Genomic DNA, 25,593 nt, shown 5'->3' on the forward strand with positions numbered 1-25,593 from the left:
GTCGTGTCCTCGTGTCTCGTACGCTGATTGTTGTTGTGATTTTCCATGTTCTGTCGACGCGCTCAGTCGCCAAGCAGAAGCGCGAGGCGGACGCGGCGCTGTTTTCCGAGCTCCACCGGAAACTACAAACCCAGGTGACTGGCGAATTGCCCGATGATGCTGGATGCAATTACCAGCGAAACGTCGTGCAACTCAAATTGTAAATGTTGTGGTTTCACGCTTCAACACACCGGTGGGCTCAAGCAGTGAACTATTTTGTCTTTTGTCAACGTGACACTTTTTTACTGATTGGCCGTGTCGTGTGGTGGAGGGTTACGACACATTTATAAATAACGCGATCTAAACCCAAAAACGTTGATTATGAATAATATTGGTCGCGAAAGCCTGCGTGTTAAACTGGCAAAAAACAGCCTCCTCCTCCTCCTCCTCCTCCATCATCATCATCATCCACTCTGCGGAATTCCCTCCCATCGTCTCAGTTCTCACCGAAGCTGTCAACTCTTCACCTGTTACAACTGTGATAAGAGTGTTGTTTACTCTTCGGTTCTTTCGGAGTGGAAGAATGGCAGGCGCATTATACAGATGACAAGTCGATGGTCAGAGGGCAGATCAGCTCCACGGTAGGTCCTGGTGTCAAGGACATGGGCCCGAATCTGCTGTTCCATCACTATATAGTCCAGCAAATTACTCTTTGGTTATTTCGGTAAAGTGACGTATAAAGATAAAATAATAAATTAAATGCTAGCATACGACGTTTCGATTGCAACACAAGCAATCGTCATCAGGTATAAATGAAATAGAAACACAAATCTAGTATACTCAGAAATGGAATGCAATACAACAGAGAGTCGGATAACATAACAGTCAACACCCTACCTGGTTGATTACGTTCTTCCTGAGAATGCTAAATACTAGTATATGACGTTTCGATTGCAACACAAGCAATCATCAGGTATAAATGTATTATTATTTTATCTTTATACGTGACTTTACCGAAAGAACCAAAGAGTAATTCCTGCAGTCACGAAAGCGCCAAATTAAAAAGTGCTGTTTGTTAGCTGGACGCTGGGCAAAGGTCGCAAACGGGTTTTGATTTCTTACCCGTACCCGGCCGCACCAGGGTCGCAAACGGGTACCCGTACCCGGCCGTACCCGTACCCTACCCGTACCCGGCCGGGTACGGGTAGGGTACGGGTATCGGGTACCTGATTGCGACCTCTGGGATGAAGCCATGTTGCAGGCGCGGGTGGGTTGATTCTAGGACAGGGGTCGGCAACCTACGGCTCCGGAGCCGCATGCGGCTCTTTACGGGCTGCTTCTTGACGATGAGTACGTATGTACTCAGATGCATTGCGGCTCTTGAAATACTGAATTTTGTACCGAATTGGAAAGAAATGGCTCTTCTTGTTATTTTGGTTGCCGACCCCTGTTTAGGAACTTGAATTGTGAGAAGAGACAAGACGTTGGGAAATAAGTAACAAACGGTGACTCGCCAGTGACTCACGGTCTACCCGTACCCGTACCCGGCCGCACCAGGGTCGCAAACGGGTACCCGTACCCGTACCCGGCCGTACCCGTACCCTACCCATACCCGGCCAGGTACGGGTAGGGTACAGGTATCGGGTACCTGATTGTGACCTCTGGGATGAAGCCATGTTGCAGGCGTGGGTGGGTTGATCCTAGCAACTTGAATTGTGAGAAGAGACAAGACGTTGGGAAATAAGTAACAAACGGTGACTCACCAGTGACTCACGATCTACCCGTACCCGTACCCGGCCGCACCAGGGTCGCAAACGGGTACCCGGCCGGGTATGGGTAGCCGGGTATCGGGTAGGGTACGGGTATCGGGTACCCGGTTGCGACCTCTGACGCTGGGCTGTTTTAGATCTTGGGGCCAATGCTCAGCAGCCTATGAGTATGGACGGTGGAAGGAAACCAGAGCACCCGAGGAAAACCCACACGTGCGAGGGAGAAACGCTTTATCCCATCCAGATGGAACAGACGGTGTTGAGGCTGTGTGTCAGTGTTGAGGCTCTCAGTGTTGAGGCTGTGTGTCAGTGTTGAGACTGTGTGTCAGTGTTGAGACTGTGTGTCAGTGTTGAGGCTCTCAGTGTTGAGGCTGTGTGTCAGTGTTGAGACTGTGTGTCAGTGTTGAGACTGTGTGTCAGTGTTGAGGCTGTGTGTCAGTGTTGAGGCTCTCAGTGTTGAGGCTGTGTGTCAGTGTTGAGACTGTGTGTCAGTGTTGAGGCTGTGTGTCAGTGTTGAGGCTGTCAGTGTTGAGGCTGTGTGTCAGTGTTGAGGCTGTGTGTCAGTGTTGAGACTGTGTGTCAGTGTTGAGACTGTGTGTCAGTGTTGAGGCTGTGTGTCAGTGTTGAGACTGTGTCAGTGTTGAGACTGTGTGTCAGTGTTGAGGCTGTGTGCCAGTGTTGAGACTGTGTCAGTGTTGAAGCTGTGTGTCAGTGTTGAGACTGTGTGTCAGTGTTGAGGCTGTGTGTCAGTGTTGAGACTGTGTGTCAGTGTTGAGACTGTGTGTCAGTGTTGAGGCTGTGTGTCAGTGTTGAGGCTGTGTGTCAGTGTTGAGACTGTCAGTGTTGAAGCTGTCAGTGTTGAGACTGTGTGTCAGTGTTGAAGCTGTCAGTGTTGAGGCTGTCAGTGTTGAGACTGTCAGTGTTGAGACTGTGTGTCAGTGTTGAGTCTGTGTCAGTGTTGAGACTGTGTGTCAGTGTTGAGTCTGTGTCAGTGTTGAGGCTGTGTGTCAGTGTTGAGGCTGTCAGTGTTGAGGCTATCAGTGTTGAGGCTGTCAGTGTTGAGGCTATCAGTGTTGAGACTGTGTGTCAGTGTTGAGACTGTGTGTCAGTGTTGAGTCTGTGTCAGTGTTGAGGCTATCAGTGTTGAGGCTATCAGTGTTGAGGCTGTCAGTGTTGAGGCTATCAGTGTTGAGACTGTGTGTCAGTGTTGAGACTGTGTGTCAGTGTTGAGGCTGTCAGTGTTGAGACTGTGTGTCAGTGTTGAAGCTGTCAGTGTTGAGGCTGTGTGTCAGTGTTGAGACTGTGTGTCAGTGTTGAGACTGTGTGTCAGTGTCTGTGTGTCAGTGTTGAGACTGTGTGTCAGTGTCTGTGTGTCAGCGTTGAGGCTGTGTGTCAGCGTTGAGGGCATGTGCCAGTATTCAGAATGTGTGTCAGCGTTGAGGCCATGTGTTCATATTGAAGCTACGTGTCAGTGTTGAGGCTTCGCGTTAACGTCCAGGCTCTGAGTTAGCGTTGCTCCTGTGCGTCGGTGTGTGGGAGCCTGCGTGTCGGCCTCGCTGCGTGGTGCATCAACACCGTGTGATGGCGCGTTGTGATACATCCAGGCCGTGCTGCGAAACCGCTGGGCCGCTCTCTACCTGCTGCTGTCGCTGGCAGAGAACCCACGAAAGCTACACACCAAGGTAAATAGGCCTCGGCAAGGTCAGGCGAAAGGTGAAATCAACGAGCCTTTTGCCTTACCACAATACAAACACATTCCTGCTGCGGAGGGAGCTGGTAGGAACGTCGGGTTGCTCGGTCAATGGCCTGCAGGGTCAACGGCGGCGTGGTGTATTCCGCAAATTTGCCCGACTGTGAGGGCGGGCACAAGCCGGCGTGAGTAGGTGAAACGTTGAGTTTTATAAGGGCACCGCGGGGTGAGCAGCCCCTCCCCACCCAGCCCCACCCCCCACCCAGCCCCACCCTCCCCACCCAGCCCCTCACCACCCTCCCCACCCAGCCCCTCTCCACCCTCCCCACCCAGCCCCTCCCCTCCCCACCCTCCCCACCCAGCCCCTCCCCACCCTCCCCTCTCCACCCAGCCCCTCCCCACCCACCCTACCCAGCCCCTCCCCACCCTCCCCTCTCCACCCAGCCCCTCCCCACCCAGCCCCTCCCCACCCTCCCCTCTCCAACCAGTCCCACCCCTCCCATTTTTGGATGCACGACGGACGGACACAATAATCCCCTGTGGGCTGGTGGAACCAGGTGGTTCCTATCAGTATCACGCTACCCTTACCTTTGGCAAGGTAAGGTAAATGGTCAAAAGCAACGAGCCTACCTTTACCCTACCTTTTACCCTCACTCCATACAAATGACCCGATTACAGGGTAATTACTGGGGTACTATTACACATGAACAAGGTTTGTAACGGGTAAATGCTGGGTAGAGCGCTTTATTCATATAGAATACTTTCGACGATTCCAATTTTAAATGGAGGCCACGGACTGCGTCACGGAGCTTTTAGCGAGCGGTAAACACAAGGTGTTTACCGGGGTAATTTTTCCGCGCTATCTTTACCCTACCCTTGACCTTACCCCTTGGCATGTCGACACCTGCACCCTTTTACCCGGTAAAAAGGGTGAATTATCTTCTTGGTTCTTTCGGTAAAGTCACGTAGAAGGGAAATAATAAAATAATAAAAATAAAACATAATTAAATATTATGTAGGGATTCATCTTCGTGCTTCTTTCGGTAAAGTCACGTGGAAGGGAAATAATAAAATAATAAAATATAATAAAATACAAAAATAAAACATAACAAACATTTCCCTTCTACGTGATGACTTTACCGAAAGAACCAAGAAGATGAATCCCTGCAGTCGCGAAAGCTTTAAATCAAACTTTAATCGTAAATTACCTTACCTTGCCGAGACCTAAAATGTAAACGTGACTCTCGGATCGACTGCGAGCAGAATCGATTGAAACGACTCCTCGATTCACGATCCACAAGACCATATATGGGCAGAGACACGCCCCCACTGGCAACGCCACGCCCACATCCGTAAATTGTCCGATCGGCGATAAATTAACCGGTCCACTCATCAACAGCATCCGTACCCCACCGACCCTAACGCACGACCTCTCTGACCCCGGCCCGCCCTCCCGCCCGCCCGCGCGCACAGCTGATGAGCGGCTCTGCGCTCTTTGGGAACGGCCTGCCCCTCCTCGTCCACTCCACCCCCGCAACGCGTCCACAGAGCCTCCCGCTGCCCCTGCTTGAGGCGGCAAGCGGCGTGGGGCAGACCGGCGGCGGGATGCTGCCCTGCTCCGGGCAGCACCAGCAGCAGCAGCACCAGCAGCAGCAGCAGCAGCAGCAGCAGCAGCAGCAGCAGCAGCAGCGGGGTGTGTTGGCGAGTTCCGCTAGCTTCGGCAGCAGCGGAGTTAGCAGCGTCACGCCCAGCGGGATGCGAGGGCCTACGCCCACGCCAGAAAGCCTCTACCCGGGGTGGGTTTGCACGGTGCACGATACTCTGCCACGCCATGCACAGTGGAGGTTTGTTTTTGGGTGCGATCGCGTGAATACAGGCGTAGAGAAGTTCCGACGGACGTACTCGTAGACGGAGGTAAGTTAAGGGGCTTTCGCCAGGGTTTATTAAAGCTGTTACAATATTATACAACGGTGCACAACTCCCAGGGGCTAGGGGAGGCCCTATTCTGAGTCCGGGTCCCTGTCGGCTAACTCCGGTCTCTCTCTCTCTCTCTCGTGTCGGATCGTGGACTTTGCCGACTCCACCGAGCGGAGAGAGAAGCACCTCTACGGCTACTACCGGCTTCTCCCCAGACTCACTCTTCTGCCGACTCCACCGACACACACACAGACACACACACAGACAAAGACACACACACACAACAACAACAACAACAACCGCCATTCGCCACTAAGTGGCGGTGACGTCACCACACACAGACACACACAGACACACACACAGACACGCACCTCTACGGCTACCACCGGCTTCTCCCCAGACTCACTCTTCTGCCGACTCCACCGACACACACACAGACACACACACAGACAAAGACACAAATACACAGACACACACACAGACACACACAGACACACACACAGACACGCACCTCTACGGCTACCACCGGCTTCTCCCCAGACTCACCACTCGATCCCTCTCTCTACCCACTGGTTCCCTCTTCACCCTGCTTACTCTACCCGTTTCCACAGTGACCCCGCTTACATCACGGGGTCTCCCTTAAGTAGCCTAGGAGACGTGACGTCATCGCACTGAACGGCACGCATGACGTCACGTCCCCATTTTACTCTTCTACATAGGGTACGGTCATAGCTCAGTATACGTCGAATTTGGTACACGTCGTGTTTTGACGGGAAAAGATGTAATTCTAGATTTGAAGCTTTCGTGACTGCAAGGATTCATACTTTTAGTTCTTTCGGTAATGTCACTACGTAGGTAGAAAATTGAAATAAAAATTAATAAAAATAAAATCATAAAAATCACGACGTTTCGGAGGCAACACAAGTCTCCGTCATCAGGTGGGACCGTCACAGCCAGATTTGCTGCATCAAGTGAGGCAGGGATTCCAAGATGCAAGCTCTTAAATACAAGTTTAGGGGGAGGAGAGGGGGGGGGAGCTTATCAGAATGTGGTAGCCAATGAATGGAACGTTTCAGAGTTGTGTTTTTTGTTTGCATTATGGCTGCAGGTATTGTGGTCTATGCAAACATGACTCCTAGTAAAAAAAGTTGTCAGTTTTCTTGCCAGATTAAAGGGTAAAAAACCAATGATCATATTTTGCTACTGGCAAAGGAGGTTCCAATGGTGTAAATGCTTTACCCCAAGCTCTCATACTCTGATGGTGCATTGTCTTTGAGTTGTGCGCCTTTTGGCGTCATCTGGTCCAACACCATGTGAGACTAGGCTCTAAGGAAAGCTGTCTCGGGTGTGGACCAATCAACTTCAAGGACAGTGCGTACATTATCAGAGTTGTGTGTTTTTTGTTTGCATTACGATTGCAGGTATTGTGGTCTATGCAAACATGACTCCTCGTAAAAAAATGTGTCAGTTTTGTTGCCAGATAGAAGGGTAAAAAACCAATGATCATATTTTGCTACTGGCAAATGAGGTTCCAATGGTGTAAATGCTTTACCCCAAGCTCTCATACTCTGATGGTGCATTGTCTTTGAGTTGTGCGCCTTTTGGCGTCATCTGGTCCAACACCATGTGAGACTAGGCTCTAAGGAAAGCTGTCTCGGGTGTGGACCAATCAACTTCAAGGACAGTACATACATTATCAGAGTTGTGTGTTTTTTGTTTGCATTATGACTGTAGGTATTGTGGTCTAAGCAAACATGACTCTTTGTAAAAAAGGTATCAGTTTTGTTGCCAGATAGAAGGGTAAAAAACCAATGATCATGGCCACGTGTTTACGTGACACAAGCCCGTAGCCATGAAGTCAACATTGGGGGGGACCAAACCTCCCAGCCAGGGGGTGTGGGGGGCCCCCCGCCCCCCCCAGAAAAGAATTTCCTGCCATTTTCTGCCTAAAATATTTAAAAATTCCTTAACTCATCGGACGGATTTTTTTTTTTGTTTAACAATAACAATAATGTCTAATAGTGTGCTCTGTGTGCTCTGTTTTTTCTTTGTTACCTTGTCTTGTTTCGTTGAGTGTAACGGCAGAGATTAGGGATTAATCAAGTACAACCATAACCACAATCACATACACAGAAATCTATTTTTTGGCAATATATTGGAGGGGGGACATTTTGAGCATATTTGAATTATAATTACGGCCTTAACGTGAGTTGGCTGTGTCGGGTGGTAGAGGGGGTTTTAACGACACATTTGACGTAAATATTTACGCGATCTCACCCAAAAAACCTCTATCGTGGATGATATCCATCGTGTCAAACCGCTTAGCCAGATGACACGCTACTTTCACCGCGCACGACTTGGCACGCGGCAACGCTAAAACCGCGGAGTGCTACCCCCGGCGTGCCGTTCTCACCGCCGTTCTCACCGTCGTTCTCACCGCCGTTCTCACCGCCGTTCTCACCGCCGTTCTCACCGCCGCCCCTTCTCGCTGTGGCCGCAGGCAGTCTCACCGCACGCCGGCGGACGGCACGGCTCGCCAGGCGTGGCACGCGCAGTCCGGGCCCTACGGCCTTGTGGCCCGCAGCGACACGCACGGCGCACGCGCCGAGGGCGACATCAACAGTGAGTATCCGTGTGTGTGTTTGTGTGTGTGAGTGTGTGAGAGTGTGTGTGTGAGTGAGTGTGTGAGAGTGAGTGTGAGAGTGTGAGTGTGTGAGAGTGTGTGTGTGTGTGTGAGTGTGTGTGAGTGTGAGTGAGTGTGTGAGAGTGTGTGTGTGAGTGAGTGTGTGAGTGTGTGTGAGTGTGTGAGTGAGAGTGTGTGTGTGTGTGAGTGAGTGTGTGAGTGTGTGTGAGTGTGTGAGTGAGAGTGTGTGTGTGTGTGAGTGAGTGAGAGTGTTTATGAGTGTGAGTGAGTGTGAGTGAGTGTGAGTGTGTGTGAGTGTGTGAGTGAGTGTGTGAGTGTGTGTGTGAGTGTTTGTGTGAGTGTACTGGGCAAAGTCCCATCGGTGAGCTCCTCCGGCAGGCAAGGCTGCGTTGGCTGGGTCATGTCGCCCGCATGCCCAGCCACCGCATGCCTAGACAGCTTTTGTTCGGCCGGATCGTGGGGGCTAAACGGGCGCGGCACGGGCTAGAGAAGAGACGGAGTGATGTGGTACAGGAGGACGTGGAGCTGAGTGGACTTGCCGATGACTGGTACCAGCGGTGTCAAGATCGGCCTCAGTGGAGGAGGCTCGTGAAGGACGCTACTGGGCAGTTGGAGGCAGTCGCCCTCCAACAACAACGGAGGGCGGAGGAGCAACGCTCACAACAACGAGCGGAGCGCCGGGTGGCTAAAGCACAGCAAGTTGGCACAGTATGGGGCACAGGTGGTGCATCAGCCACTCGTCTCAGTCAGTCGACCCGTAGCACCTGCTGGGTCTGCCCCGTGACCTCCTGCCAGCAGGGCGTTCAACACTTCACGTGATAGCCTCAAGGTGCACTTGGCCTGGCACAAGCGTCGTGGTGACGTCACCGCCACTTAGTGGCGAATGGCGGTTGTTGTTGTTGTTGTACGGGGTGGTGGTGGCGGCGTGGCGATCAGCACCGCGCGGCGATTGTTTGAGCCCGTCCTGGGCCTCCCCTGGGTCGACTCGGCCACAAATGAGTACCTGGGGCGGTCGAGCGTTGTGCGAGGCCTCGGCAAAGTAAAGTAATTTACCCTTTTTACCGGGTAAAAGGGGGAAGGTGTCGACATGCCAAGGGGTAAGGTCAAGGGTAGGGTTAAGGTAGCGCGGAAGAATTACCCCGGTAAACACCTTGTGTTTACCGCTCGCTAAAAGCTCCGTGGCGCAGTCCGTGGCCTCCAGCTAATAGATGTGGCCGTTTAGTTGGTAAAATAAAATAAGTATAACCCGTAAAAACAAAGCTTTGCACTCTAAAGCCTTTATATGCGGCGGCTAGAGTCCTCTCGTCCTCTGGCTTGAGATGGCTGCCACCTATGGGTCAGATGATTGGACTGCACCATTAAGCAATTGGTAATTAAATATAATTTATTTTTTCCTAAAAAGTGTAAAATTTTGGAAAAAAAATTTCACGAACTTTAATTGTCACGCACAACGAGTCTGCATGCAAAATGTCAGCTCGATTAGATCACGGGAAGTGGGTTAAAAAACGACCGAAAGATTTGCACGGTCCTAAGCAAGCAAGCAAGCGAACTTAATATAAAGGATTTAAAAATAGTTTCAATTTGTAGTCTTGGTGATGCCTCTGCTGTGTTTGATGTCACCTTGTGTGTTGTGTGTGTTGTGTGTGTGTTGTGTGTGTGTGTGTGTGTGTGTGCCCAGCCTCTGTGGAGCTTTCGGAGTCGCTGTTGGTTCGCGATCTGCTCTACGTCTTCCAGGGGATTGAGGGAACCTACGTGCGGCTGAGCCCCACCGAGGGTGCCTACCTTATAGACCCTAAGGTGGGACCCCCTTTCTCCTGAACCCCCGTTAGAAACACGTGCAACCATTGCGCAATGATTACACATTCAGATGCTGTCTTTCCGACAAACCTGTTCTTCACCTGAGGACGGCTGCTTGCGTTGTGGCTGAAACGTCGTGAGAATTATTTTATTATGTTTTATTTTTATTATATTATTATTTCCATTCTACGTGACTTTACCGAAAGAACCAAGAAGATGAATCCCTGCAGTCACGAAAGCTTTAAATCGAAATAAAATACAATTCTCACAATTGTATTTTATTATGTTTGAGAATTGTATTTTATTATGTTTTATTATTATTTTATTATTTCCATTCTACGTGATGACTTTACCGAAAGAGCCAAGAAGATGAATCCCTGCAGTCACGAAAGCTTTAAATCGAAAAAAAAAGATGATTTTGATGATGTAGATGATGATGATGTTGATGTTAATGATGATGTTGATGTTAAGGATGATGATGATGTTGATGATGATGATGTTGATGATGATGTGAATGACGCTGTCTTTCCGACATCCCTGTTCTTCACCTGAGGACGGCTGCTTGCGTTGTGGCCGAAACGTCGTGAGAATTATTTTATTATGTTTTATTTTTATTATTTTATTATTTCCCTTCTACGTGATGACTTTACTGAAAGAACCAAGAAGATGAATCCCTGCAGTCACAAAAGCTTTAAATCGAAATACTATATTCGATCATTGAAAATTAAAAAAATAGATATTTTTAAACGATCTATTTTACATCTCTAATTGTCCACGTTCTCAACTCACGTTGCCTGTCGATCACCACGTGGTCCCTGACGTCACGGCAAGCCTCGGGGAGCCACGCCCAGGGGCGGGGGATGGGGGAAGGAGGGGAGGGGCGATGGGGGAAGGGGGCATGGGGAGGTGCAGCTCAGACAGTACATTTCATTAAAGCGTGTTTTTTAAATATTTGTTTGTATAATAGTAACTCAATTTTAACCCACTTCCCAATGTGGTATCGACTGCAAACTTGGTATAATTATGTCGTACTGATGACAATACCATATTCTATCATAAAAAATTTAAATATATTTTTTTAAACATTCTTTTTTATATGTTATGTTTTGGCTTGGGTCTAATTGTCCACGCTCAACTGACGTTGGCTGTCAATCACCACGGCCCCTTACGTTGTGGCAAGCTTCGGGGCCACTTCCTGGAGTCGTGGAGTTCTTCCATTACGAGTAGGGTACATTTCATGAAAGCGTGTTTTTTCAAATAACTTTTTTTAATATTTTATTTTTGTCTCTATAATTAGGTGGGCGCCCCCAAGTCTCTGCGGGACGTGACGTCGCGTCTCTCGGAGATCGGATGGCTGCACAACAAAGTGCGCAAGTACGTCGACCAGCGCGCCCTCGACCGTGCCTTCGGCCTCGTGGGGCAGGTGAGTGGGGGGGAGGGGGGGCAGCTGAGTTGGGGGGAGGGGCAGGTGAGTGAGTGGGGGGGCAGCTGAGTGAGTGAAGGCAGCTGAGTGAGTGGGGCAGTTGAGTGGGGGGCTGAGTGAGTGGGGGGCTGAGTGAGTGGGGGGGGCAGCTGAGTGAGTGAGTGGGGGGAGCTGAGTGAGTGGGGGCAGCCGAGTGGGTGAGTGGGGGGAGCCGAGTGAGTGGGGGCAGCCGAGTGGGTGAGTGGGGGGAGCCGAGTGAGTGAGTGGGGGCAGCCGAGTGGGTGAGTGGGGGCAGCTGAGTGAGTGGGGGGCAGCTGAGTGAGTGGGGGCAGCTGAGTGAGTGGGGGGCAGCTGAGTGAGTGGGGGGGCAGCTGAGTGAGTGAGTGGGTGGGCAGCTGAGTGAGTGAGTTGGAGGCAGCCGAGTGAGTGAGTTGGGGCAGCCGAGTGATTGAGTTTGGGCAGCTGAGTGAGTGGGGGGGCAGCTGAGTGAGTGGGTGGAGGGGCTGAGTGAGTGGGTGGGCAGCTGAGTGAGTGAGTTGGAGCCAGCTGAGTGAGTGAGTTGGGGGCAGCCGAGTGAGTGAGTTCGGGCAGCCAACATCGGCGAATATCCGAACCAGTCTTTGCGCCTCCCCGATTATCACGGTTGACTACGTACGTTGTGAAATAAGATCTCTGTATATACATACATAGGTCCGCTCAGCCTTCACATGAGTAGCTGGTGCGATGTGTAAACATTTACACTTGGGCAGGGTGTGGGGCAGAGGTCGCAAACGGGTTTTGATTCCTTACCCGTACCCGTACCCAGCCGCACCAGGGTCGCAAACGGGTACCCGTACCCGGCCGGGTACGGGTAGGGTACGGGTATCGGGTACCCGATTGCGACCTCTGGGATGAAGCCATGTTGCAGGCACGGGTGGGTTGATTCTAGGAACTTGAATTGTGAGAAGAGACAAGACGTTGGGAAATGAGTGACAAACAGTTACTCACCAGTGACTCACGGTCTACCCGTACCCGTACCCAGCCGCACCAGGCCGGATATCGGGTAGGGTACGGGTATCGGGGGGTACCCGGTTGCAACCTCTGGTGTACGAGGCCCCACAAAATCATTTGGGTCTGGCCCTGCCAAGGCAACCACAGGCGGGACTCGAAATTCAATCAATCTAGGAGCAGTTGCGAGTAGCAGCAACATCATCAACACCGGCTAATGTCATCACGCCTCGCCAAAGAGAAGCAGTTTTCGAGCCCGTCGCATTAGGGGCGAGTTAATGAAATGTTTTAGCAAATATAACGGGGCTAATTTTTAAGTTGATAATGTTGTACGGCCCCGCGAATGATGTTGCAAATATCCGAATGTCCCTTGGCAGAGAAAAGGTTCTAAACAGTCGTTTTGTTCAGGCTAAGCGTGCGGGGTATACCACGGGAGCTAAGGGGCTGTCCATAAATGACGTCACGCGATTTTGAACGATTTTTTACCCCAGCCCCTCGTCACACGGTGTCACAAAAAGTCAGACCACCCCCCCCTCAAATATGATGTCACAAAGCTCTGCCCCCCCCCCCCCAACCATATTTCTATTTTGAAAATAAAACTGCTTCAAATCGCTTTAAACTATTGTCATTGAAGTGCGTATTTAATGTGGCGCTGCACTCTGATGTTGTAGGAGAAAACATTTATTATTAGAAAGTCTATTCAATTAAGTAGAACGTTTTGATTTAAAGCTTTCGTGACTGCAGGGATTCATATTCTTGGTTCTTTCGGTAAAGTCACGCAGAAGGGAAATAATAAAATAAGAATTTTTTTTTGACAAATTGTGAATTCTAACAAGTTGTGAGAATTTTTATTGTTTTTTTTATTGCTTAATATTTTTATTTCTTATTTAATTATTTCCCTTCTACGTGACTTTACCGAAAGAACCAAGAATTTAAGTAGAACGTGTTGTCTATATTCATTTAAAGTTGCGCATTTTGATGTGACGTCGCATTTCTCAACCCCCCGCCCCCCCCCCTCGTCACACATCGTCACAAATGTCTGACCCCCCCCCCCACCCCCCACGGGTGCATGACGTCATTTAGGGACGGCCCCAAAGCATCGATAACAAACTGCCCACGTGTTCAGCCCTTAGAGGAAGCATTCACCAAACAGGAGAATTGTTGGCCAATGGTCCAAACATCATCGCAGATTTTTTAAATCCTTTATATTAAGTTCGCTTGCTTGCTTACGACCATGCAAATCTTTCGGTCGTTTTTTAACCCACTTCCCGTGATCCAATCGAGCTGACATTTTGCACACAGACTCGTTGTGCGTGACAATTAATGTTCGTGAAAAAATGTTTCCAAAATTTGACACTGTTTAGGGAAATTTTTTAAAATATTTTTTTACCAATTGGTTAATGCTGGCACACAATCATCTGACCCATAGGTGGCAGCCATCTCAAGCCAGAGGACAAGAGGACTCTAGCCGCCCCGATGCCACGCGTATAAAGGATTTATAGTGAAAAACTTTGTTTTTACGGGTTAATTTTTTGTATCCTGAAACCAGCTGGGCCTAAAACATGACTGCACCGGGCAGCGTGCTGCTGATCATACCCACCCTCTCGTGGGGTGCGAGCCAGCCTCCGTAGGTGTAACCGTGTGTCCCCGTGTTCACAGAGCTTTTGTGCCGCCCTTCATCAAGAGCTGAAAGAATTCTATCGGCTCATCTCTGTGCTCCACTCCCAGGTGACGGAAACACACCGCGCAACGCAACATCGCACCCGGTTTGTCACTTGAAATCGGGGGGTTGGGCAAGTTTTTCCTGGCAAGGGACATTCGGATGTTCGCAACATAATTCGCGGGGCCGTACAAAATGATCGATTAAAAAAATTAACCCGTTAAAACTAAGTTTTTCACTATAAATCCTTTATATGCGTGGCGGCTAGAGTCCTCTCGTCCTCTGGCTTGAGATGGCTGCCACCTATGGGTCAGATGATTGCCTGCCACCATTAAGCAATTGGTAATTTAATATAAAAATAAAATTCCTAAAAAGTGGAAAATTTAGGAAAAATGTTTTCACGAAAATAAATTGTCACGCACAACGAGTCTGTGTGCAAAATCTCAGCTCGATTGGATCACGGGAAGTGGGTTAAAAAAACGACCAAAAGATTTGCACGGTCGTAAGCGCGCAAGCAAGCGATTGAACTTAATAAAAAGGATTTAAAAATTAGTCCCCTTATATTTGGTCGGACATTTGATCAACTCGCCCCTTAACGCGATGGCTGGAGCAGGTCCGTGTGAGACCCGCGGGCCGGACGTTCCCCACCCCGGTTTCGAATCGACTCGAGCCTGGACCCCGGTGTTGGTCCTCTTCAGAGGTAGCAAACGGGTTTTGATTCCTTACCCGTAACCTGGTGGTGATGTTGATGTTGATATCGATGTTGATGACGTTGATCTTGATGATGGTGATATTGATGATGACGGTGATCTTGATGTTGATGACAGTGATCTTGATGATCGTGATGTTGATGATGGTGATATCGATGTTGATGACAGTGATCTTGATGATGGTGATATTGATGATGACGGTGATCTTGATGTTGATGACAGTGATCTTGATGATCGTGATGTTGATGATGGTGATATCGATGTTGATGACAGTGATCTTGATGATGGTGATATTGATGATGACGGTGATCTTGATGTTGATGACAGTGATCTTGATGATCGTGATGTTGATGATGGTGATATCGATGTTGATGACAGTGATCTTGATGATGGTGATATTGATGATGACGGTGATCTTGATGTTGATGACAGTGATCTTGATGATCGTGATGTTGATGATGGTGATATCGATGTTGATGACAGTGATCTTGATGATGGTGATATTGATGATGACGGTGATCTTGATGTTGATGACAGTGATCTTGATGATCGTGATGTTGATGATGGTGATATCGATGTTGATGACAGTGATCTTGATGATGGTGATATTGATGATGACGGTGATCTTGATGTTGATGACAGTGATCTTGATGATCGTGATGTTGATGATGGTGATATCGATGTTGATGACAGTGATCTTGATGATGGTGATATTGATGTTGATGATGGTGATGTTGATCTTGATGATGTTGATGTTGATGATGTTGATGTTGATGATGGTGATCTTGATGATGGTGATGTTGATTGATGACAGTGATCTTGATGATCGTGATGTTGATAATGGTGATATCGATGTTGATGACAGTGATCTTGATGTTGATGACAGTGATCTTGATGATGGTGATGTTGATGTTGATGACAGTGATCTTGATGATGGTGATGTTGATGTTGATATCGATCTTGATGATGGTGATCTTGATGATGTTGATGACAGTGATCTTGATGATGGTGATGTTGATGTTGATGACAGTGATCTTGATGATCGTGATGTTGATGATGGTGATATCGATGTTGATGACAGTGATCTTGATGATGGTGATATTGATGTTGATGATGGTGATGTTGATCTTGATGATGTTCATGTTGATGATGATGATGTTGATGTTGATGATGGTGATCTTGATGATGGTGATGTTGATGTTGATGACAGTGATCTTGATGATCGTGATGTTGATGATGGTGATATCGATGTTGATGACAGTGATCTTGATGTTGATGACAGTGATCTTGATGATGGTGATGTTGATGTTGATGACAGTGATCTTGATGATGGTGATATTGATGTTGATATTGATCTTGATGACAGTGATCTTGATGATGGTGATGTTGATGACAGTGATCTTGATGATGGTGATATTGATGTTGATATCGATGTTGATGACAGTGATCTTGATGACAGTGATCTTGATGATGGTGATATTGATGTTGATATCGATCTTGATGACAGTGATCTTGATGATGCTGATATCGATCTTGATGATCGCAATCTTGATGACAGTGATCTTGATGATGGTGATCTTGATGTTGATGACAGTGATCTTGATGACGGTGATCTTGATGATGCTGATATCGATCTTGATGATCGCGATCTTGATGACAGTGATCTTGATGATGGTGATCTTGATGTTGATGACAGTGATCTTGATGACGGTGATCTTGATGTTGATATCGATGTTGATGACCGTGATCTTGATGACGGTGATCTTGATGATGGTGATCTTGATGTTGATCTTGATGACGGTGATCTTGATGATATTGATGTTGATGACCGTGATCTTGATGATGGTGATGTTGATGTTGATGACGGTGATCTTGATGACGGTGATCTTGATGTTGATGTCGACTGCCGCAGCTGAACGTGGAGGAGGACCTGGGTGTGAACGTCGGCCCTGAGGGCTCCCTCACCCTGCGCCGTCTCCTCGTGTGGACATCGGAGCCCAGGCAGCGTCTCCACTCGCTCGCCGCACTCGTAGATCGCTGCCACGGTGAGGACACGCCGGAGGTCGCTAACGGGTTCTGATTCCGTACCCGTACCCGGCCGCACCAGGGTCGCAAACGGGTACCCGTACCCGGCCGTACCCGTACCCTACCCGTACCCGGCCAGGGTACGGGTATCGAGTACCTGGGTTGATTCTAGGAACTTGAATTGTGAGAAGAGACAAGACGTTGGGAAATGAGTGACACACGGTTACTCATCAGTGACTCACGGCCTACCCGTACCCGGGCGGGTATGGGTAGCCGGGTATCGGGTAGGGTACGGGTATCTGATACCTGATTGCGACCTCTGGGATGAAGCCATGTTGCAGGCGCGGGTGGGTTGATTCTAGGAACTTGAATTGTGAGAAGAGACAAGACGTTGGGAAATGAGTGACAAACGGTGACTCACCAGTGACTCACGGCCTACCCGTACCCGGCCGCACCAGGGTCGCAAACGGCTACCCGTACCCGTCTGGGTACGGGTAGCCGGGTATCGGGTAGAGTACGGATATCGGGTACCCGGTTGCGACCTCTTGTACATGCTACCCACACGCTACCCACACGCTTGTGGCGTGCTTCGAATACAGGAACACGCTTACACGGGGACACGTACATTGAGAATGCGTGTATGTTGATGATGTTAATGATGATATTGATGACGATGATGCTGTTGATGATGTTGATGATGTACAAGCCAGAAGCGAGGGGAGACAGCTCCCTGTTGTGTGATGATGATGACGACGACGATGTTGCTGCTGCTGCTGATGATGCCGCTGATGATGCCGCTGATGATGCCGCTGATGATGATATTGATGATGCCGCTGATGATGACGATGATGACGATGCCGCTGGTGTCCAGGCCGCAAGGGAGGGGAGCTGGCCTCGTGCGTGCACGCGTACACTCGCTCCGGCTCCCCGTGCATCCGCTCGCTGGCGCGTCACCTGCTGGGCCTCGTGTCTCTGCCACTGCACACGATGCTGTCTCGCTGGATCTACGACGGGGAGCTCGAGGACACGTTCCACGAGGTGGGAGACACTGGGGGAGACACGGGGGGAGACACGGGGGGAGACACGGGGGGAGACACTGGGGGAGACACGTGGTGGTGGACACGTGGTGGCGCCGGGGCAGATACGGTGGGAGACACACGGGGGATGAGGAGACACGGGGAGGCACGCGGGGTGAGACGCGGGGTGAGACACGGGGTGGGACACTGGGTGAGACACGGGGAGAGACGCGGGGTGGGACACTGGGTGAGACACACGGGGAGACACACGGGGAGACACGGGGGATCACACTGGGGGAGACACGGGGGGAGACACTGGGGGAGACACGGGGGGAGACGCTGGGGGAGACACTGGGGGAGACACGGGGGGAGACACGGGGGGAGACGCTGGGGGAGACACTGGGGGAGACACGTGGTGGTGGACACGTGGTGGCGCCGGGGCAGATACGGTGGGAGACACACGGGGGATGAGGAGACACGGGGAGGCACGCGGGGTGAGACGCGGGGTGAGACGCGGGGTGGGACACTGGGTGAGACACGGGGAGAGACGCGGGGTGGGACACTGGGTGAGACACACGGGGAGACGCACGGGGAGACACGGGGGATCACACTGGGGGAGACACGGGGGGAGACACTGGGGGAGACACGGGGGGAGACGCTGGGGGAGACACTGGGGGAGACACGGGGGGAGACACGGGGGGAGACGCTGGGGGAGACACTGGGGGAGACACGTGGTGGTGGACACGTGGTGGCGCCGGGGCAGATACGGTGGGAGACACACGGGGGATGAGGAGACACGGGGAGGCCCGCGGGGTGAGACGCGGGGAGAGACGCGGGGTGGGACACTGGGTGAGACACACGGGGAGACGCACGGGGAGACACGGGGGATCACACGGGGGGAGACACGAGGAGACACGGGGAGACATGGAGGATGAGTGAGAGGGACACGACGTCACACAGGGACACGCGCTATGACGCGTGGCGGCGTGGCGGTGTTGTGCCGCCTCGTGGTGTGCCACACAGCGTCGTGTCCGCATCGTTGTGGTGGCCGTGCTGTGGTGTGACGTTACGTGTTGACACGCCCTGCCGTGGTGTGTTGTGATGTCACATTACGTGTTGACACGCCCTGCCGTGCTGTGTTGTGACGTCACGTTACGTGTTGACGCGCCCTGCCGTGCTGTGTTGTGACGTCACGTTACGTGTTGACACACCCTGCCGTGCTGTGTTGTGACGTTACGTGTTGACATGCCCTGCCGTGGTGTGGTGTGACGGTGTGTTGTGACGTTATGTTACGTGTTGACACGCCCTGTCGTGTTGTGACGTCACGTTACGTGTTGACACGCCCTGCCGTGCTGTGTTGTGACGTTACGTGTTGACACGCCCTGCCGTGCTGTGTTGTGACGGTGTGTTGTGACGTCACGTTACGTGTTGACACGCCGTGCCGTGCCGTGTTGTGACGGTGTGTTGTGACGTCACGTCACGTGTTGACACGTCCTGCCGTAGTGTGGTGTGACGGTGTGTTGTGACGTTACGTTACGTGTTGACACGCCGTGTTGTGTTGTGGTGTGACGCTACGTGTTGACACGCCTTGTCGTGCTGTGTTGTGACGTCACGCTACGTGTTGACACGCCCTGCCGTGCTGTGTTGTGACGTCACGTTACGTGTTGACACGCCCTGTCGTGCTGTGTTGTGACGTCACGCTACGTGTTGACACGCCCTGCCGTGCTGTGTTGTGACGTTACGTGTTGACACGCCCTGTCGTGCTGTGTTGTGACGTCACGTCACGTGTTGACACGCCCTGCCGTGCTGTGTTGTGATGTCACGTTACGTGTTGACACTCCCTGCCGTGCTGTGTTGTGACGTCACGTTACGTGTTGACACTCCCTGCCGTGCTGTGTTGTGATGTCACGTTACGTGTTGACACGCCCTGCCGTGCTGTGTTGTGACGTCACGTTACGTGTTGACACTCCCTGCCGTGCTGTGTTGTGACGTCACGCTACGTGTTGACACTCCCTGCCGTGGTGTGTTGTGATGTCACGTTACGTGTTGACACTCCCTGCCGTGCTGTGTTGTGACGTCACGCTACGTGTTGACACTCCCTGCCGTGCTGTGTTGTGACGTCACGTTACGTGTTGACACTCCCTGCCGTGCTGTGTTGTGACGTCACGCTACGTGTTGACACTCCCTGCCGTGGTGTGTTGTGATGTCACGTTACGTGTTGACACTCCCTGCCGTGCTGTGTTGTGACGTCACGTTACGTGTTGACACGCCCTGCCGTGCTGTGTTGTGATGTCACGTTACGTGTTGACACTCCCTGCCGTGCTGTGTTGTGACGTCACGCTACGTGTTGACACTCCCTGCCGTGGTGTGTTGTGACGTCACGCTACGTGTTGACACTCCCTGCCGTGCTGTGTTGTGACGTCACGTTACGTGTTGACACTCCCTGCCGTGGTGTGTTGTGACGTCACGCTACGTGTTGACACGCCTTGTCGTGCTGTGTTGACGTCACGTTACGTGTTGACACTCCCTGCCGTGCTGTGTTGTGACGTAACGCTACGTGTTGACACGCCCTGCCGTGCTGTGTTGTGACGTCACGTTACGTGTTGACACTCCCTGCCGTGCTGTGGTGTGACGTCACGCTACGTGTTGACACGCCCTGCCGTGCTGTGTTGTGACGTAACGCTACGTGTTGACACGCCCTGCCGTGCTGTGTTGTGACGTCACGTTACGTGTTGACACTCCCTGCCGTGCTGTGGTGTGACGTCACGCTACGTGTTGACACGCCCTGCCGTGCTGTGGTGTGACGTCACGTTACGTGTTGACACGCCCTGCCGTGGTGTGTTGTGACGGTGTGTTGTGACGGTGTGTTGTGACGTCACGCTACCTATTGACACGCCCTGCCGTGCTGTGTTGTGACGGTGTGTTGTGACGTTACGTTACGTGTTGACACGCCCTGCCGTGGTGTGACGCCCACCCCCCCCCACCCCCCCACCCCCCCACTCCCCCGCCCCCCCCACCCCCCACCCCCCACCCCCCCCAGTTCTTCGTGGCGGCCGACCCTGCGGTGAAAGCGGAGCGCCTGTGGCACGACAAGTACTCGCTGCGCAAGTCGATGATCCCCTCCTTCATCTCCAGCGAGCAGGCACAGAAGGTGATGGGAGTAGACCCCAAACATCTCGCTCTGTTGTGGTGTCTACTATAGGGGCAGTACTATCTACTGTAGTATCTACTATAGGGGCAGTAGTGTCTGTTGTAGTATCTACTATAGGGGAAGTAGTGACTCTGTTGTGGTATCTACTATAGGGGCAGTAGTGTCTGTTGTAGTATCTACTATAGGGGAAGTAGTGACTCTGTTGTGGTATCTACTATAAGGGCAGTAGTGTCTGTTGTAGTATCTACTATAGGGGCAGTACTATCTGTTGTAGTATCTACTATAGGGGCTGTACTATCTGTTGTAGTATCTACTATAGGGGCAGTACTATCTGTTGTAGTATCTACTATAGGGGCAGTAGTGTCTGTTGTAGTATCTACTATAGGGGCAGTACTATCTGTTGTAGTATCTACTATAGGGGCAGTAGTATCTACTGTAGTATCTACTATAGGGGCAGTAGTGACTCTACTGTAGTATCTACTATAGGGGCAGTACTATCTGTTGTAGTATCTACTATAGGGGCAGTAGTGTCTGTTGTAGTATCTACTATAGGGCAGTAGTGTCTGTTGTAGTATCTACTATAGGGGCAGTAGTGTCTGTTGTAGTATCTACTATAGGGGCAGTAGTGTCTGTTGTAGTATCTACTATAGGGGCAGTAGTGTCTGTTGTAGTATCTACTATAGGGGCAGTAGTGTCTGTTGTAGTATCTACTATAGGGGCAGTAGTGTCTGTTGTAGTATCTACTATAGGGGCAGTAGTGTCTGTTGTAGTATCTACTATAGGGGCAGTACTATCTGTTGTAGTATCTACTATAGGGGCAGTAGTGTCTGTTGTAGTATCTACTATAGGGGCAGTAGTGTCTGTTGTAGTATCTACTATAGGGGCAGTACTATCTGTTGTAGTATCTACTATAGGGGCAGTAGTGTCTGTTGTAGTATCTACTATAGGGGCAGTACTATCTGTTGTAGTATCTACTATAGGGGCAGTAGTGTCTGTTGTAGTATCTACTATAGGGGCAGTAGTGTCTGTTGTAGTATCTACTATAGGGGCTGTACTATCTGTTGTAGTATCTACTATAGGGGCAGTAGTGTCTGTTGTAGTATCTACTATAGGGGCAGTAGTGTCTGTTGTAGTATCTACTATAGGGGCAGTAGTGTCTGTTGTAGTATCTACTATAGGGGCAGTAGTGTCTGTTGTAGTATCTACTATAGGGGCAGTAGTGTCTGTTGTAGTATCTACTATAGGGGCTGTACTATCTGTTGTAGTATCTACTATAGGGGCAGTAGTGTCTGTTGTAGTATCTACTATAGGGGCAGTAGTGTCTGTTGTAGTATCTACTATAGGGGCAGTAGTGTCTGTTGTAGTATCTACTATAGGGGCAGTGGTGTCTGTTGTAGTATCTACTATAGGGGCAGTACTATCTGTTGTAGTATCTACTATAGGGGCAGTAGTGTCTGTTGTAGTATCTACTATAGGGGCAGTAGTGTCTGTTGTAGTATCTACTATAGGGGCAGTAGTGTCTGTTGTAGTATCTACTATAGGGGCAGTACTATCTGTTGTAGTATCTACTATAGGGGTAGTAGTATCTACTGTAGTATCTACTATAGGGGCAGTAGTGACTCTACTGTAGTATCTACTATAGGGGAAGTACTATCTGTTGTAGTATCTACTATAGGGGCAGTACTATCTACTGTAGTATCTACTATAGGGGAAGTACTATCTGTTGTAGTATCTACTATAGGGGCAGTACTATCTGTTGTAGTATCTACTATAGGGGCAGTAGTGTCTGTTGTAGTATCTACTATAGGGCAGTAGTGTCTGTTGTAGTATCTACTATAGGGGCAGTAGTGTCTGTTGTAGTATCTACTATAGGGGCAGTACTATCTGTTGTAGTATCTACTATAGGGGCAGTAGTGTCTGTTGTAGTATCTACTATAGGGGCTGTACTATCTGTTGTAGTATCTACTATAGGGGCAGTAGTGTCTGTTGTAGTATCTACTATAGGGGCTGTACTATCTGTTGTAGTATCTACTATAGGGGCAGTAGTGTCTGTTGTAGTATCTACTATAGGGGCAGTAGTGTCTGTTGTATTATCTACTATAGGGGCAGTAGTGTCTGTTGTAGTATCTACTATAGGGGCAGTAGTGTCTGTTGTAGTATCTACTATAGGGGCAGTACTATCTGTTGTAGTATCTACTATAGGGGCAGTAGTGTCTGTTGTAGTATCTACTATAGGGGCAGTACTATCTGTTGTAGTATCTACTATAGCAGGGGTCCTCAAACTACGGCCCGCGGGCCACATGCGGCCCGCCGAGGACATTTATCCGGCCCATGGTCACTCACTGGGCTGCGCTGGTGAGCACTCATTGGGCTGCGCTGGTGAGCACTCATTGGGCTGCGCTGGTGAGCACTCATTGGGCTGCGCTGGTGAGCACTAACTGGGCTGCGCTGGTGAGCACTGATTGGGCTGCGCTGATGAGCACTGATTGGGCTGCGCTGGTGAGCACTGATTGGGCTGCGCTGGTGAGCACTGATTGGGCTGCGCTGGTGAGCACTGATTGGGCTGCGCTGGTGAGCACTCATTGGGCTGCGCTGGTGAGCACTCATTGGGCTGCGCTGGTGAGCACTCATTGGGCTGCGCTGGTGAGCACTCATTGGGCTGCGCTGGTGAGCACTCATTGGGCTGCGCTGGTGAGCACTCATTGGGCTGCGCTGGTGAGCACTCATTGGGCTGCGCTGGTGAGCACTCATTGGGCTGCGCTGGTGAGCACTCATTGGGCTGCGCTGGTGAGCACTGATTGGGCTGCGCTGGTGAGCACTCATTGGGCTGCGCTGGTGAGCACTCATTGGGCTGCGCTGGTGAGCACTCATTGGGCTGCGCTGGTGAGCACTCATTGGGCTGCGCTGATGAGCACTCATTGGGGTGCGCTGGTGAGCACTCATTGGGCTGCGCTGGTGAGCACTAACTGGGCTGCGCTGATGAGCACTAACTGGGCTGCGCTGGTGAGCACTCATTGGGCTGCGCTGGTGAGCACTCATTGGGCTGCGCTGATGAGCACTCATTGGGCTGCGCTGGTGAGCACTCATTGGGCTGCGCTGGTGAGCACTCATTGGGCTGCGCTGGTGAGCACTCATTGGGCTGCGCTGGTGAGCACTAACTGGGCTGCGCTGGTGAGCACTCATTGGGCTGCGCTGGTGAGCACTCATTGGGCTGCGCTGGTGAGCACTCATTGGGCTGCGGTGGTGAGCACTCATTGGGCTGCGCTGGTGAGCACTCATTGGGCTGCGCTCGTGAGCACTAACTGGGCTGCGGTGGTGAGCACTCATTGGGCTGCGCTGGTGAGCACTCATTGGGCTGCGCTGGTGAGCACTCATTGGGCTGCGCTGGTGAGCACTGATTGAGCTGCGGCGGTGGGCACTCATTGGGCTGCGGTGGTGAATGGTTCAATGGGCCAATTGACTGGACTTGCCCCCCAGGCCTAAGGCTGCCAGCCCTCCCCTGGCTGCGCTTGACTGGCTCTCCCTCCCTCAGCTCCCTCACTTGCCCCTCGGCTCCACTCCCAGTGATATTCCTGTGTGCTGGGGATGTAGATCCCCAGCACACGCACCGCTGAGTAAATGATAGAGGGGTAATAACAGAGTGATCTCTGATCTCTGGAGGCGCTGCCTGCTGTTTTCCCGTGTTGGTCAGTGACAGACAGCCGAGGAGTAGGAAACCCAATTTAAATGACAGTAAGTGCATTTATATTCTGATTGCTATTCAGTTGTATGAGGTTATATGTTGTATGTTGTGTAAGCCCCGGTTCATACTGTTGCGATATCTGAGCAGTGCGAGTTCAGCCATATGCTTGTATGGCTGAACTTGCATTAGATTCGGAAGAAAAAAGGCACATGTGCCTTCTTTTTTCCTGCAGTGGAATCGGATCGCATGGGTCTTCTCCCCATGCGATCAGATTCCTACGCGAGTTCGCAGATCGCACTGCGATCTGTGAACAAAACTGCAGGTGTCATTAACTTTTTAATGGCACCCACACCAGTGTGAGCCTGGGGTAAAAGCGGAGTTCCCCCAATCAGACTGCATTGATGGGCAGTGCAGTCTGTATGTCTCTGTGTGGGCAAAGTTATTGCTGGTATATTGTTTTTGTAGCGCTGTATATATATTGAAAGAGAAAAATTGACTCGGAGTGTAGGATATTCAAAGAACAGTGGACTTATGATTACTTTTTCATGCAGTACAAGGAAAGAGCCTGTGTGTCTGATATGCCAGAATATAATGTCTGTGTTCAAAGAATACAATTTACGTCGACACTATGAAACTCAACATAAAGATAAATATGCTTGTTTTGTCGGAGATGTGAGAAAAGATAAAATATTAAAACTGAAAAATACATCAAGTCAAGCAGCCTTCATAATTTCTATGCATCTCTCCCCTCTGAGACATATCCTCATCTCAGGAACCATGCACTCAAAATGGCAACCATCTTTGGCAGCACTTATGTCTGTGAACAGACTTTTTCCAGAATGAAACATTGGAAATCTCCAACCAGATCTAGACTAACGGATGCACACTTGCATCACTTGTTACGACTTGCAGTGACAAATATGGAACCGGACATTGACCATCTCATTAGCCAAAAGCAGGCCCATAGTTCCCATTGAAATACTGGCAAGTTTGTTGATTTAAATTTACTTGTTCTACATTTTAAATATTGTATTTGTTCCCGTTTTGTTTCTTCACTTCAAAATAAGATATATGCAGTGTGCATAGAAATTTGTTCATAGTTTTTTTTAACTGTAGTCCGGCCCTCCAACGGTCTGAGGGACA

General features: G+C 50.5%; 1 protein-coding gene across 1 annotated transcript in view; it reads left to right on the forward strand.

The window, feature by feature from the left end:
• The window catches only part of TUBGCP3 (tubulin gamma complex component 3), a 44,168-nt gene that overhangs the window by 4,180 nt on the left and 14,395 nt on the right, over positions 1-25,593 (forward strand). The window contains exons 3-12 of the mRNA XM_061581829.1: positions 67-134; positions 3,353-3,430; positions 4,912-5,234; positions 7,856-7,977; positions 9,678-9,796; positions 11,094-11,219; positions 13,866-13,934; positions 16,489-16,621; positions 17,473-17,639; positions 20,658-20,768. Coding sequence (XP_061437813.1) covers positions 67-134; positions 3,353-3,430; positions 4,912-5,234; positions 7,856-7,977; positions 9,678-9,796; positions 11,094-11,219; positions 13,866-13,934; positions 16,489-16,621; positions 17,473-17,639; positions 20,658-20,768 — 1,316 coding nt within the window. The remainder of the gene's footprint in view (positions 1-66; positions 135-3,352; positions 3,431-4,911; positions 5,235-7,855; positions 7,978-9,677; positions 9,797-11,093; positions 11,220-13,865; positions 13,935-16,488; positions 16,622-17,472; positions 17,640-20,657; positions 20,769-25,593) is intronic.

The sequence above is a fragment of the Lethenteron reissneri genome, unplaced genomic scaffold (assembly GCF_015708825.2).
Source record: "Lethenteron reissneri isolate LAM-NWPU_2019-01 unplaced genomic scaffold, ASM1570882v1 scaffold_1638, whole genome shotgun sequence".
NCBI lineage: Eukaryota > Metazoa > Chordata > Hyperoartia > Petromyzontiformes > Petromyzontidae > Lethenteron > Lethenteron reissneri.